The 14,030-nt window shown below is 50.9% G+C and overlaps 1 protein-coding gene across 5 annotated transcripts in view; it reads left to right on the forward strand.

Moving 5' to 3' along the window:
• Nucleotides 1-14,030, forward strand: part of LPP (LIM domain containing preferred translocation partner in lipoma) — a 313,546-nt gene that overhangs the window by 256,863 nt on the left and 42,653 nt on the right. For all 5 annotated transcript variants that reach the window (XM_066619985.1, XM_066619987.1, XM_066619989.1 and 2 more), the window contains one exon: nucleotides 7,020-7,140. In XM_066619985.1, the coding sequence (XP_066476082.1) occupies nucleotides 7,020-7,140 (121 nt within the window). The remainder of the gene's footprint in view (nucleotides 1-7,019; nucleotides 7,141-14,030) is intronic.

A 14,030-nucleotide genomic window follows, 5' to 3' on the forward strand; every position in this document is an offset into this window, starting at 1 on the left:
GAGGTATGGGATTTTGGGTGCAATTCTAACCAACTTTCCAGCACTGGCATAGCTGTGCCAGTGGGGCATGTGCTGCATCCTGCAGTTGGGGGGCAGTCACAGAGGCCTCCTCAAGGTAAGGCAATGTTTGTTCCTTTACCTCAGAGTTGCATTGCCCTTATGTCAGTGCTAGAAAGTTGGTTAGGATTGTGCCCTTCCAGTCACATAGCAGGAAGTTGGCATTGAGGCCCCTTGGACCATGAAAACTTCACAGTTCTGTGCGTTTTAGTTATGGCAATACATTCAGAATTGGGTGGGTGGGGAGGTGGTGGAAATGAACTCCCCGAGCCCTTTCTGAGCCAAGCCCAAAGCCTGGCCTTCATACAGGCTTCCCTGCCACTGACCCCTCCCCTTCCCTTTTCCACGTCCTTTCCCACCAGAGCATATCTGGCAGCGGCAACAGAGAATGAACTGGGGACTATGTTATGCCCTAGAACACTGCCGGAGAAGCATGCCAGGAAGCCTGGGAAACTGCATTTCCCAAGGTCTGGGGGCTGAGAATGGTGCTGAGAGTGCAAAGACCATAAAGGTGGATGGATAGCAGGAGAAGCAGGACACAACTTGAAGCTCCCACCTTGAGCATGCCAGTGCCCAGAGCCATATTGCTCAGAAATAGTCCCAGACATTTGATGCACATGCACAAGCTGGAGAAACATGAAAAAGTAAATATCAGCAGGGTGTTTTTTTTGTTTTGTTTTTTTTTTTTCTTTTTTTGGCAGCTTTTCAGTTCTAAATTGGGCTAATTCTGTCTTCTGAAAGGAAGATAATTTCCATGTTTCTTTGGTTGAGAACACATAATTGAAGTTATTTTCTTTCCAAGAAAGGAACCTCTGGTACATCGTTTGCCAATGGACAGGAAAAATGAATGTATCTCAGGCCGCCTGAGTGAATGCACATTCATTACTGCGCAGTTTCTGAATGCCTTTGCCACTTTTGCAAGGTATTTATCACTTGTTCAGGTGGCTGGGGGAGGGGTGGCAAAATAAATGGCCCCGTGTCTAATGGCACTCCATGCAGTGAGCTGTGGATGAGCTGAAGTCTGATCATTATCAGCAAGGTCTGGAGTGGAACTAAAATGAAAATCAAAGAAGCTGAAATTAACCATGGAGTGGAAGCACCACCTTCTTGGCCCTTTGATTCCGCACAGTGCTGGCTTTTGACCAGGTTTTTTTTGAAGCTGAGTCTTAGTGAGGAGGATAAAGTTGAAGAGGTGACGGTCACAAGAGTTTGTGGGGCGCATAGAACTGTTGCTCATGGTTTTTCTGTTAATAACACATGTAAGTTGAGAATATAAATGGGTTCATTCTTTTCCAGGCACATTTTGAGATAGTTGTTTTCACCTACATAAGAAGAGCCCCACTGGATCAGGCCAAAGGCCCATCTAGTCCAGCTTCCTGTATCTCACAGCGGCCCACCAAATGCCCCAGGGAGCACACCAGATAACAAGAGACCTGCAAGGCATTCTGGGAATTGTAGTTAAGAACATAAGAGCAGCCCCACTGGATCAGGCCATAGGCCCATCTAGTCCAGCTTCCTGTATCTCACAGTGGCCCACCAAATGCTTCAAAACAACAGACACAACCTGTGTCCTGGTGCCCTCCCCTGCATCTGGCATCAGAGGCAGCCTACTCTAAAACCAGGAGCTTGCACATACCTACCATGATTTGTAATCCGGGATGAACTTTTCCTCCAGAAATTTGTCCAATTCCCTCTTGAAGGCACCTAGGCAAGATGCCATCACTACTTCCTGTGGCAAGCAGTTCCACAAGCTAATTACACGCTGGGTAAAGAAATATTTTCTTTTGTTAGTCCTAAGTCTCACCTGCAGACTCCCTTGTGCAGTGGTTCCCAAACCTCAAGTGAAACTGATTACCCTATATAGTGTACAGAATTGTAGCCCCGGTGAGGAGCTGCAACCAATGACCCAGTAGGGCAAGGGAGCCACCAGTTGAAAAAGTTTGGGAATCACTGCCCTAGTGGTTTGGACTATAAATAGGTCTTGAAGACCGAGCTGTTTTGGCCCATTGCACCTACTGCCCTCCAGGGGAGAGTCCCTTCTTGCCTGTACCACTCCTGTGCCACATTTGAACAGCAGGGACACATCAGAGGTTTTCCCAGTCACAGTGACAGAACTTGCTTCCCTCTGTCTGTCAAAGGCAAAGCCTGAATGGTTTCAAGAAGAATCAAAAACAGACTCTGGAGGTCATCTAGTGCAACCCCCTGCTCAGTGCAATCAACTGCAGCATCCTTGACAGGTGGCCATCCAGCCTTTGTTGAACACCTCCAGTAAGGGAAAACCATCCCGTTACTGTCTGATGCAGACTTTTCTGGTGCTGAGCAAAAAATTATACTTAGATTTAGGCTGGACATGAGGAAGAATTGTCTATTTCCCTACAGTTTCAAATCATTGGTTCTAGACCTTCCCTGAGGAAACACAGAAAGTAAATTCTACCCTCTTCTGCATATTAGCTCTTCTGATGTTTGAAGATAACAATCTGCTTTTCATCTTCTGTTCTCCATGCTAAATGTACTAAGTTCTTTGAACCTTCCTCATAGAATTTCCTGGTTTCCAAACCTGTCATCCTCTTAGTTGCTCTCCTCTGAAACTGCTCCAACAGGCAGTGCCACTTGCCCTTTGGAGGTGACACTCAACAACCAGGGTTAAGCATGTGAGGGGCAATTGTAGTGCTGCAGGAGCAGCTCCACAAAATCCATAAGATTTGCCCTGTCAGTTGTGGCGTTGGACATGGAGAGCCTCTTTCCTAAGATTCAGAGGTTGTGCAAATGCCAGAGGCACTGGATGTGACTTGACTGATGGCCAGTCCTATCCAGCACAGGCGCAGCCACTCCAAATGGCTGCTGCTTCACCCTGAGCTAGAATTAAGCAGGCTGGAGGTCTCCTTGGGGTAAGGGGACATTTGTTCCCTTTACCCGAGTAAAGCCCCAGCCTGCTCAATGGGGCTTCTCAAGTCTGCACCAGACATTTTGATGATGCATACTCAAGAAGCCCTGAGTTGGGCTTTTGGGCCCAACATGGAAGATAGTCTTCGACAGAGGAAGCCTCTGCCGGTCCCTGCCACGCCCTCATGCCACTTGGTACTTACCTCCACTCCATTGGCAACTGGTGCTCTGACCGTGGCATTGAGGGGGCGGCACAGGAAGTAGGAGGGCAGGTGGACAGATGGAGGCTAGATGAAGGAGGGGGGAGTGGCAGTGGATAGCCACAGCTGGAAATCCGCCTGACTATAGGCCATGTTGGACGTTTGGCAAAGTGAACGTGTGTACAGCAGGGGATGTCATGGTAACAGGCTCTGCCTCAGCCTATAATGTCCATCCATCCATCAGCAGTGTGCTTGTGTATGTGATGGAACACTCTACAGCAGGGTGTTCAGCAGACCCCTCTGGTTGTCTGAAGCTGCTGTGAGGTAATGGAATGTTCCTAAGGGAAAACCTCATGCAGTGCCCTGTGTGGTTGGTGTAGAGTTGAGCAAACACCAGTCAGAAAATGCTTTCTGTGAATTGATCAAAGAACCCAATCCTTTCAGGTCCTCTGGTGGTGAATCTTGCAATCTACCACATCTACCCCTGCAGTGTAGCAAAAGCTTTCCAAAGGGCCAGAGGGCCCCCCATGTGCCCTAGCAGCTCCCAGGTGCTGCACAGGTGGTGGCGGAGCAGTTTGAAGGGAGGAGGATCAGGGCAGGGAATGGTGTGGGCAAGGTGCAGTTTGGATCTTGGTGGCACCAGTGCACTCAAGATCCTGTCCCTGTTTTCCCTCCCCAAATGCCGCCTTCCACTTCTTGGACTTATGCCAGCTAAATAACTGGTGTATGTCCGAGGGGGCCATTGACAGCTAGATGGCCTAGGGAGAGATAAGTAAAAAAAATCCCTCTCCCTGGCTGTTTGCCCCCCCCCCCCACCATAGGATGCAGTGCATGCTCCGGCAGCTCAGCTGCATCGCATAGGATGGTGGGGCACATGGTGGGGACTTGGTGAACCTCGTACAGATTACATGTTATGTTTCATAACAGCAGAACTTGATTGAAAAGATCTAAGCCCAAGAAGGAAAACCTGAAGAATAGAACCTTCCCCAAATAGCGCCTGGATGCAACACGGCCTCAGAAAAGAAGCTGCTTTCAATCCCCTCACCCAGTTCTTTATCAGACCACGCCAAGATCTCACATTATGCAAATCAAGAATAGATTGATGCTGTTTTGCTTTTAAGTTGAACATGAGCTCTTTGCAGAAAGTCAGAGTGAACATGCAAATCAGGTGGTTTTAGTATTAGCAAATGAAATCATGCCCTTAAGATAGCGAGACTATTAACAATTAGATGCCGCATGGCTTGGGCATGTGTTTTGTCATTCTGCACTCAGTGAAGATTTGGGGCCAAGGATGGCCAAATGCCACACTCAGGAAGGGGAGTCCAGTAAATGACTGTGGGGGGAGGGGGGGCTACAGAACCATCTTGAAAGGGGCCTCCACAACTACTGGTGGAGTTGAGCAGCAGCGTGTGTGTTTTTCATGAAAGAATATGGCAGCAGCCGCAAGCCCCATTTCAGAGGGATATGTTGGACCATTTTTCTCCACCCTCCCTGCAGATACTGCCTGGGATTGATCCTGAAACCTTCTGGGTGTAAACCAGAGGCTCTAACACTGACCTTCAGCCTCTCCCCTGAGTAAGTGGATAAACTGTTGACCTCACTCTGGGATGACCTTCTGGTGTCATCATATAGCCAAATCTGATTTGCTGTGCACCATTGTGTTTTCTCACAATGTGCATGTTAACTGATTGGGATGTCTACTTCCAGGAAAAAGGGAGATGAGCAACCCAATCCTATCGTTACAATACAATGGTAGATCTTGTGATCCACCATCAAAACTTATGGGTCACCCTCATCTAAGCCACTCTGGCAGCTTGCTGCCACAGAAGTTGATAACCTCCACAGTGGCAGCAGCAGGCAGCAGGCCAGCCACTGGAGCAGGTAAGGTGGTGGCAGGGGCAGATCAGGGTGGGGGTCAGGTTGGGCGAGAGCCATGAAATCCAGAGCCTCCATCCTAACACACACACTCTTTGATGTAACAGATGTATAGCCCAAACCTACTTAACTCCCCCTATGGTGATGCAGCTACGCCAACGCGGCACCTGCTGAATCCCACGGGGGGGGGATTCTTATCCAGAGGAACATTTGTTCCTTTGCCCTGGGGAGAGCCATGCCAGCTCACTAAGTCTACACACACCTGCTCCAGCACAAGTCCACGTTGACCTGGGTTAGGGTATCAAGGCCAGGAAAGGGCTTGGGATACTGGTGTGCTCTTCTGCTGCTGATGCAACCCCTTCCCAACCCTGATCCTCCTCATTCCTCCTCTCCCCTTCCCTGCCTCCCTTCAACGTGCTGCACTAACTTGCAGGCTCCAGCAGTCATCCTGGTCCACTGGTGCGTGACCCAGCCTCTGCCCAATGTCTTGTCACCTTTTGTGACAGCTGAAAAGCGCCTTACACTGCTGGAACAGGCATTCTGGTGGCACAAAGCCCAGTTAGGACCAGGCCATTACACTAGCTAAATAACTGGCATAGATCTGAGTAGGCCCACTGGGGACCAGGGAGCAGCGGAGAAGGTAAGTAAAACATTTCTTTACTCACCTCTCCAGGGCTGCCTGGTCACCTATTGGCCCATTGCACACAACGCACACTGCATCAGCAGCCCTGGGTAGGACTTGGGGATCTATAGTTATTCTGTGTGTGTGTGCGTGTGCGTGCGTGCGTGTGTGTGTTTTAAATGATGCAAAGGGATAAGGGACCCATGCTGATGGCCAAGGATTAGGGTGTGTGAGGAACTTTTCCTGCTCCAAGGGTATTGCATCCCCCTCAGGAAACAAAATAAACACTCAGTGGAGTCCTTTGCTCCTTTAAAATCCTGTTTTTCACACTGCTCATTGTAAGAACCCTTCTCCTCCAGATTCAGCTTGCCACTGATCATTAATCACTCCATTTCCCAACAGTAGCAGATGATCCCTGTCTCGGCGGCAGCAGCAGCAGCCTGGCTTCTTTGGAGGCTGCTCTGGTGCTGCTCAGTGCAGCGTGCTGGATCATAGCCCAGGAAGTGATGTACGGATGGATCCTCAAAGGTCTAGTTTGATTCTCTTTTATCTCTGGTTCAGCGAGAAAAGTTTTGTTATGCTGTGCCCAACTGGAATTTTTAAAATATCATTTCGATTCATAGAATTTTTTTCTCCGTAACATCCCTTTATCATTCTTATCATGTAAGAATTTAGAAGGTTACACCAAATGCTGAAAATGATATTCACTGTGAACAGGCCCAGTCCTCTGGCTTGGAGAGCCTCCCTCGCAGTCTTGCCCAGTTGATGAGAGAGAAGGTGTGTTGCAAAGGAGACAGCTCTGCATTGTGCCAGTGACCAGACTTGGCCTGGAAGCTTTTCTAGGAGACAGACGTGGTGATACGGCCTGTGAATACTCGTGCAAGTCTGGTCGATGACTTTGCAATGTCCTCTTGGGCTGGAAGTTGGTGGCAGCATAGTGACTTGATCCCTCGCTTTATTTCCTCTGTTCAAAAGCCACTGCAAACCTGAGTTCTTACAAGGCAACGGGCTGCTACCCAGACTTCTTTGTCATGTTCCCTCCGGTGACAGAGCACCTGCCTTGCATTCCCAGTGCCCCAGGCTCAGTCCCTGGCAGTGTCTGCAGGTAGGACTGGTAGAGGGAGCCATTCTCTGGCGGAAGCCCTGGAGGGACTGCTGGTGAGCACAGTGCTGAGCTGTGTGGACCAAGGGTCTGATTCAGCAACATATGGTGGTTTCCCATCTTCCCATCCTAATGAGTTTTTCCCTCCACCCACTCCTGTCCTGTGAGGGTGCTGAAGACCCAAAGAGCTGTTTTGGAACCGACCTCGCCCAGCAACTGTTCTCCTGCTTCCTGTGCCACCTTGGATATTTCATGAGCTGCCTGTTTTCCCTTTCTGCAGCCTGGTCCTGGTCTCGGTCCTGCCCCAAATGCTTCCTTATTCAGACCAGAGGATGAGTTGGAACACCTGACCAAGAAGATGCTGTATGACATGGAAAACCCCCCTTCGGATGAGTACTTTGGTAAGTGCCATATTTTTTAAAATTCTTTTGGGACATTTGATGGCAGAGTTGCTGAGGTGATGGATACCATGCTAGAAACAAATGGACATTTGAAGGGAGAAGAGTGTTACATTTACCAAGGGGGGGGGGGAATGGGGAAAATTGCACAGTGTCTGCCTTATTGGCTATGGTTTAGTATCCACTGCAAGCAAGTGGTTATGGTTTTCTGACTCAGAACTTAGGAGGAGCTCTGCTGGATCCTCATCCACCTGCTCTAGAATTCTCTCACCCACATTGACCAGACACCTGCTTCTGGGAAGCCCACAGAGAGGACATGAAGGCACCATCTTACTCCTCCCCCCCACCCCTGCCAGGAGCTGGTGTTGCCATGAAGTCCGGGTCATTGAGTCTCCTCCTCACCCTCTCCCAGGGGTCCTTTCTGGCACTTTGTCCTTTTTGTCTTCCATGAATTTTTCTAATCTCCTTTTAAACCACAACATTGTGGTTAAGAGACTGAGCTATGAATCTCAGCTTTTCCAGGTCATATCTCACTACAGAACCTTAGGCAAGCCACTTCCTCTCAGCCTCAGTTTCTTAGCTGCAGTATTTATCTGTTGAAAGGGGGTATCTGGATCTACATACTGAGGCTTTCATGGCCGGAATGGCCAATAGTCCTGTTAAGAATACCTGGCCTTGAAGGCCACGGTCCAACAGAGTGCTCTTTGCCTGACATTTCGCCCCCATCTATGGAGGGCATTCTCAAAGTTTCCACGATCCAAAGATCACCACCATCCCATGCCTAGTAATCAGTAGGACTTAAACTCTGCTTCCTTCCAGGGAGGGGGGATGGAATGGTGGTAATCTTTGTATCCTTGGAACCTTTGAAAATGCCCTCTGCAGCTGGGGGTGAAACCTCCGGCAAAAGGTACTCTGTTGAACCACGGCCTTCAGGCCTGGATAGTCTTAATTGCACTATTGGTATCTACATATTCTTAATAATATGGGGATAATAAGGATGTACCCATGTTTGCCTGTTGCAGCAAAGCAACCAGGGGTCTTGTAGCACTGCAGCATGTGCCTGGCCTGCTCCCTTGTTCTGGTGGAGAGTTCCTCATCATCTGACTGGGCAAAGGACATCACGCACCAAGAGTTTTCCAGGACCTGCTGCCTGCTTGGAAACTCACTTGTCTGTGCCTGTGTCACAGTTTTTTTTTTTCTGTGCAGGACTATGATCCATACAAACCCCCAGCTTTAATAGTATGATGATCCGCTTGAAAATAGAACCAGAGGGAGAGGAGCCAAGAACAGGCCCTGATTTGCATTGCACATTTTCTGCCAGGGGATTCAATGCCGTGGTAATCATAGCAGGCCAGATAGCCGCCCGCTAATCATATCATTAGGTCAAATTTAGAAAGCTGCATCGCAGCATATTAAAAGTCAGTTGAGGGCAGATAGGTTTTGAATGGAAGGATCTAATTAACCTTGCTGGAAAGCTTCAAGGCATTGTATTAAGTCATGCAAATAATTTTGTCCAAATAATTACGTTTGAGAAGTCAGGCGGGCTCTGGAAAGGTCATTCCCTGGGTCTGCTAACTGCCTTTACTGGAATGGCCTTCCTCTTGCGCAGGTTTGGGGCTTCCGTTTTGCTCAACTTGTGGTTTTTCAGATGCTCAGTAAGGATGTTATGTTTGTGAAACAGGAGGAAGCTCAGCACTGATAAAGGAGTGGTTCCTTCAGACATTGCAGTCGCTGCAGAAAACAGTCACGCTACACAAATATTTCTCATAGTGAACACATAATATGCAAACACTGTATACGCGTGCTTGCACATTCCAGAAATGTGGTTAGGGCAGGGTTTCATGCTTTCCTGACCTCTGCCCTGAGCAGTAGCTCTGTAGGGACCAGTCCAGACCCATTCATAGGTCTTGACTCCACACTGGAGACAAGCCTTGAGACTGCAGAGCCAGAGCCCTCAATGAACCAGCCCCTCCCTTGCCCGGAACCTCAGTTTCATGAGCCTGCACAGCAAAGCCAGGAGGAATGCCATGGAGAGGAGGAGGAGGAATGGAAGACTCTAAGCCTTTCACTCTCTCTGCCTTCTAGACAAGAGGGCAGAGCTTGGGCGGGGTCCCCTGGGCCTGCAAGTCTTTGAGAAGGCTGCATTCCTTCTCCAGCCCCTGGGGGTGCAAGCTGCTCACTCAGAGCTCTCCAAGGTCCTGCAGGGCTGCAGCCTTCCCTGGCCTTGCCAGCTCCCACTCAGAGGACAGGATAGAACTGGGGTCAGCAACCTGTGTTTTTAGGGCCGCATGCGGCTCTTTCAGCGGTCTGCTGCGGCTCCCAAGTGGGGGCTGGAAGCGGGGCACCTTCTCCGCGGCTGCCACCCAGCCAGCCCAGCCCCAAGGGTGCCTCTCTCCGGCGCCATGTGCTGTGGGTGCTGGCTGCTGGTGAGTGCGGGGTCAGGCCATGCCCTCACCCACAGCAGCTCCTTCAGCAGGCAGGGGCAGCGGTGCTCTCCTGCAGCTGCTTTCCGCGCCCCACTGCGAGCAGGCGCCGTGGGACAGGGCCGCTGGTGGTGGGCACGGGGGCGCTTTGCAGGGACCCCTGTGGCAGGGAGAGCTGGCAGCGCTGGCACGGCCGCGCATGGGCTCAGCGTGGAAGGGCTTCAAAGGAAGGGGCAGCAGCGCTCTCCCGCACCTGCTCTCCGTGCCCCACTGTGAGCAGGCGCGGGGGGCAGCCGGGCACCTCTTCCCTGCGCCCTTCCTTCCTTCTCCCTGCAGCAGGCAGGGGGCTGAACTGCGGGACAGAGCAGCTGGTGACAGGCGCGGGGGGCACTTTGCAGGGACCCCCGTGGCCGGGCAGGGAGAGCTGGTGGCGCGTGGGCTCAGCGGGGAAGAGCGGGTGAAAGTGGGTGAAAGTGGCAAAGGGGAGTGACAGAGCGCCTCTCTGTCACCCCCTTTGCTAAACTACTATGTAAAAATACAAAGGCATTTCCGAGGCTGATAAGCTGCGCTCCGAAGCCTCCTCCAACCCCTCCCCCCAACTTGGAGTGCTCAGCCCGAGGTGCGCGTGTGCCTCCCCTGCGCCCCGGCTGAGCTCTTCTCACCCTGGCGCCATCCCCCCCCCGCACAGAGCAGGCAGGGGGATCCTTCGGCTCCATCCCTCTGAGTCTGGCAGGCTTTGTGACGCCCTTTGCCTTAATGTTGCCCCCCCCCCCACACTGCAGAAGAGATGGGGTGACCGACCCTGGAGCTCCCTGGAGTGCACCTGCAGGAAGTGCACACTTTCCTGGGAGTAAACCCCATTGAACTGAATGGGACTTACTTCTAAGTAGGCATGCTTAGGATTGGGAGCCAACTCCAGAATCAGCCCCTCTGGCCTTCCTGCGATTTCTCTCCTGGTCAGTGCGCCTGAGCATGGAAGTCAGTCCCTCTGAAACCGACAGGGCAGACTTCCCAAAAGAAGTCTGAGGGTGGAGGATGCAATCCTAATAGTACACACACTGACTAAGGAGGAAGCCCCATGGAAATCAGAGAGCCACTTACTTCTGAGTAAGCCTGCATAAGTCTTCCCATTGCTTCGATTCAGTGCAAAGCAGCATCTGTCAGGTTTTTTTCCCCTCCCCTGACTCCACTTTGGAGTCAAACAAAATCCCATTGATTTTAACACACTATAGTTTTTTTATACATAGCATAAAGGTAAAAAAAAATTATATGTGCAGTGTTATCTTCATTTTAGATGTCAATAGGGTTTTGTGGCTCCCGAGTTTTTCTTTTCTCCGGAAAACGGGTCCAAATGGCTCTTTGAATGTTTAAGGTTGCCGACCCCTGGGATAGAACATTTCCCACCCTTTCCCAAGCAGTGAAGTTGGTTGGGGCATTTTGTGGGGAGAAATTCTTAGCAGCTGGTAGCTACCAGTTTTGTCTCAGAAGCTTCTTCAGCAACAGAACATCATCCTGCATTGTCTTTTTAAGGATTGTGGTGAAGGACAAGAGTGTCCCTGTGCATCCTATTTGCTCTCATGTCTTGTAAGGGGAGATCGAGGCACTTCGCAGCAGCCTCTCCTGCCTGTTGTTGTGGTGTCCCAGTCTGACTTGTGCAGGGTGGAACTGATGCCACCAGAGGTGAATTGGACAGCCCTAGCTCAAGCCTTCCTCCAGCCTGAGGTGAGCCAGTTAACTAGATGATCCTCAATTTTGGAGGATGTTGCTGGAGGCAGCAGTGATCTGGAGTCCCCTGGCACCTGGGGCCAGGTAACATGGTGCAGGCATCTCATCCCCCTGCATCACTGTGTTGCCCCCCCTTCCGGAAAGGCTGCATTTTGGAGCCAAATGGAGATGCAGGAGGGCGGGTGGGCCTCACATCTCAGTGCTTACCGCTTTAAGCGAAAAGTGCTATGCCTCCCATGCAGAGAGCCCAGGAAACACCTGGAGCACTGCAAAGGTGAGCACATTGCCCCAGCTGCTCCTGTCTGCTCCTTCCTCCCAAACACCCCCCTGCAGCCACCCACCACCCACTTCCTCAGCCACCCGCTTAGTCTGCCACTGGCTGGAGGAAGAGCAGAGTGCTGACTGTGCCGTCTGCTCACACACTTACAGACATGCAGGTGTCCAGATAGATCATCACATGACCCATCAGCTGGAGAAAGCGTGCCCCTGGTACTGTAAGGCAGGGCTTCTCAAGCTAGGGCGTTGCAACGCCCCAGTCTGAGGGCCCTGGACTGTTTCTCCTTGAGGGGCGGGGGCAGGGGAGAGGCAGCGATGCGATCCCCAGGATCGAATTGCTAACGAGGCTGCAGGGACTGGCAAGCAATTACCAGTCCCTGCTGCAGCCTCCTGGGGATGTGGGGAGCCCTGCGCAACCCTCTGCAGGGCTCCCTAGCCTTCAGAAAGTGAAAGCAGAGCAGACGCGCTCCACTTCCACTTTTTGAAAGTGAGTGAGTGGTGGGTGGTGGGGGAGATGAGATTTCCTGGTGTTTTCCCCTTCCTCATTGTTCCCTATGGGCTTACTCCTCCTATGCCAGGTCTTCACTGGTGTGGCATTCCAGTGTTGGAAATGTGCCTGTCATCCAAAGGAGGGCTGGGAAAGGGAGTGTACTGATTCCCCCTTGTCCTACTCATGCCCCTTCCACAGCCATTCCCGTCTATGTCCCACCTTGATCACTTCCCTGCTTTGGCCTCTCCTCTGACATCTGTGCCACAACCAAGCTACGTTGGTGCAGCATTTTTTAATCCTCGCACTGGCAGTCTGTGGTGCGCCTGTCAGGCAGACTTCTGTGCCGGCAGGGCATGTGTGGAGATATGCTGATGTATTGCAAGGATAGGATTGGGCTGCTATAGTTCTGTCCGAAATGGGCTTCTCCTGGAATGGAAATCCATTACTGGAGAGGTATGTGGAGGGGGGTACCTGGAGTGGGACAACAAGGGGGAGAAGAAGGTGGAGAGAGAATCTTGTCAAGCCATAGATTTACATTCCACACTGTCCTCAAAATGCTGGTTTCTTGTCAATATCTCTTCATTAGGACTGGTGATGTTTGCACTTTCCCTGCCAGTGTGGTCCCAGACCCTCCAAAAGCCGGATGCATCGTGCATCTCGAAGCAGCACTTATTGGCGGGACTCCTAAAGCAGTGACAATTAGAAAAATAGCAACTGGTGGGGAGTGGGGGGGAGCGGTGTACTGTGGCGCAGCAGGAACAGCTGTTATCGATGGCACCTGTGGGAGCCCTTAGCTGAATGTTTCCTCCATGCATTTGCATCAGGAAGACACTGCGGCAAAGACAAGGTGTTCTGCTCCCAAAGAGCGTCACGTTGCTCTTTGCTGACTCTGGCTGCATCGCAGCACAGCATACCAGGCTAGGCTGAAGGGGGCCTTGAGGAAGGTCATTTCCTCAGGGGTGACTACTGTTGTAGTAGCCCATGGAAAACCTACATTTCCCAGGGGTCCTTTGGCTTGGGCAGTTATGCTGCTAGACTGTGTGCCAGGCATCGGAGGTGGGAAGGGAAGGGGGATCCTCTCTCCCGAAACCTTGCCAGTGCTAGCGCAGCTGGGAGCGAAGGGGACTTGGTGCTCTGAGGCAGAAAGTTTTGGGAGTGAACGGAGCATTCTCCAGCCCCAGCTTCAGATTAGAGGAGAATTTGGGAGGCCTTGGGCTCCTCTCTTCTTTCCCAGCAGCAGCAGCAGCAGCAGCACTCTTCCACTCCCTGGTGTCCTCTCAGGAGTAAACTGGTGGAGGAAAGTGCTTGTGTGAATGGGAAGTCCCGCTGGTCTCCCGTGCTGTGCATTCCAAGCTGATGACCTGCCCGAAGAATGAGAAAAGACATAGCTGTTTCGGCACTGAAACCTGGGGGAGTGGGAGTCGTTCCTTTACCTTCAAGAACTGGCATTCCACAGATTTACAATCAGAGCCTGGTATTGTACAGATTAGCACGAGTCGGAAGACAGGTCCTTGCACAGAGGAGTAAACAGTCTAGGTTTCAACGGAGAAAAGAAAAGGCACATTTAGCAAGGAGCAAGGGAAAGCCTTGAAGAGAGGTTCTCTCAAGAAGACACCTCTGACTTAACAGCTGATGCAGTCCGTGGGAGAGCTGATTGCTACTTAAATCTTGAAAATGGTACATCCTGCTTCTTAATATTCAATATGAAACATAATAAAGTTAAAAGAAAAAGACCCTGAGACCCAGAGGGGCAAATATGTTGAGAAAGATCATACAGCAAATGAATCGAGCAAAAACAAAGCCATTTAAGAACATTATTATTATTATTATTATTATATCCCACCTTTTTCATGCCAAAGCAAATGCCCAAGACAGTTCACAAAGCTCCATAACAAAATGTGCATTGCATAAAAACAAGCAAAATCATTAAACACACACACACACACACACACACACACACACACACACACACACACACA

The sequence above is a fragment of the Tiliqua scincoides genome, chromosome 3 (genome assembly GCF_035046505.1).
Source record: "Tiliqua scincoides isolate rTilSci1 chromosome 3, rTilSci1.hap2, whole genome shotgun sequence".
NCBI classification, from domain to species: domain Eukaryota; kingdom Metazoa; phylum Chordata; class Lepidosauria; order Squamata; family Scincidae; genus Tiliqua; species Tiliqua scincoides.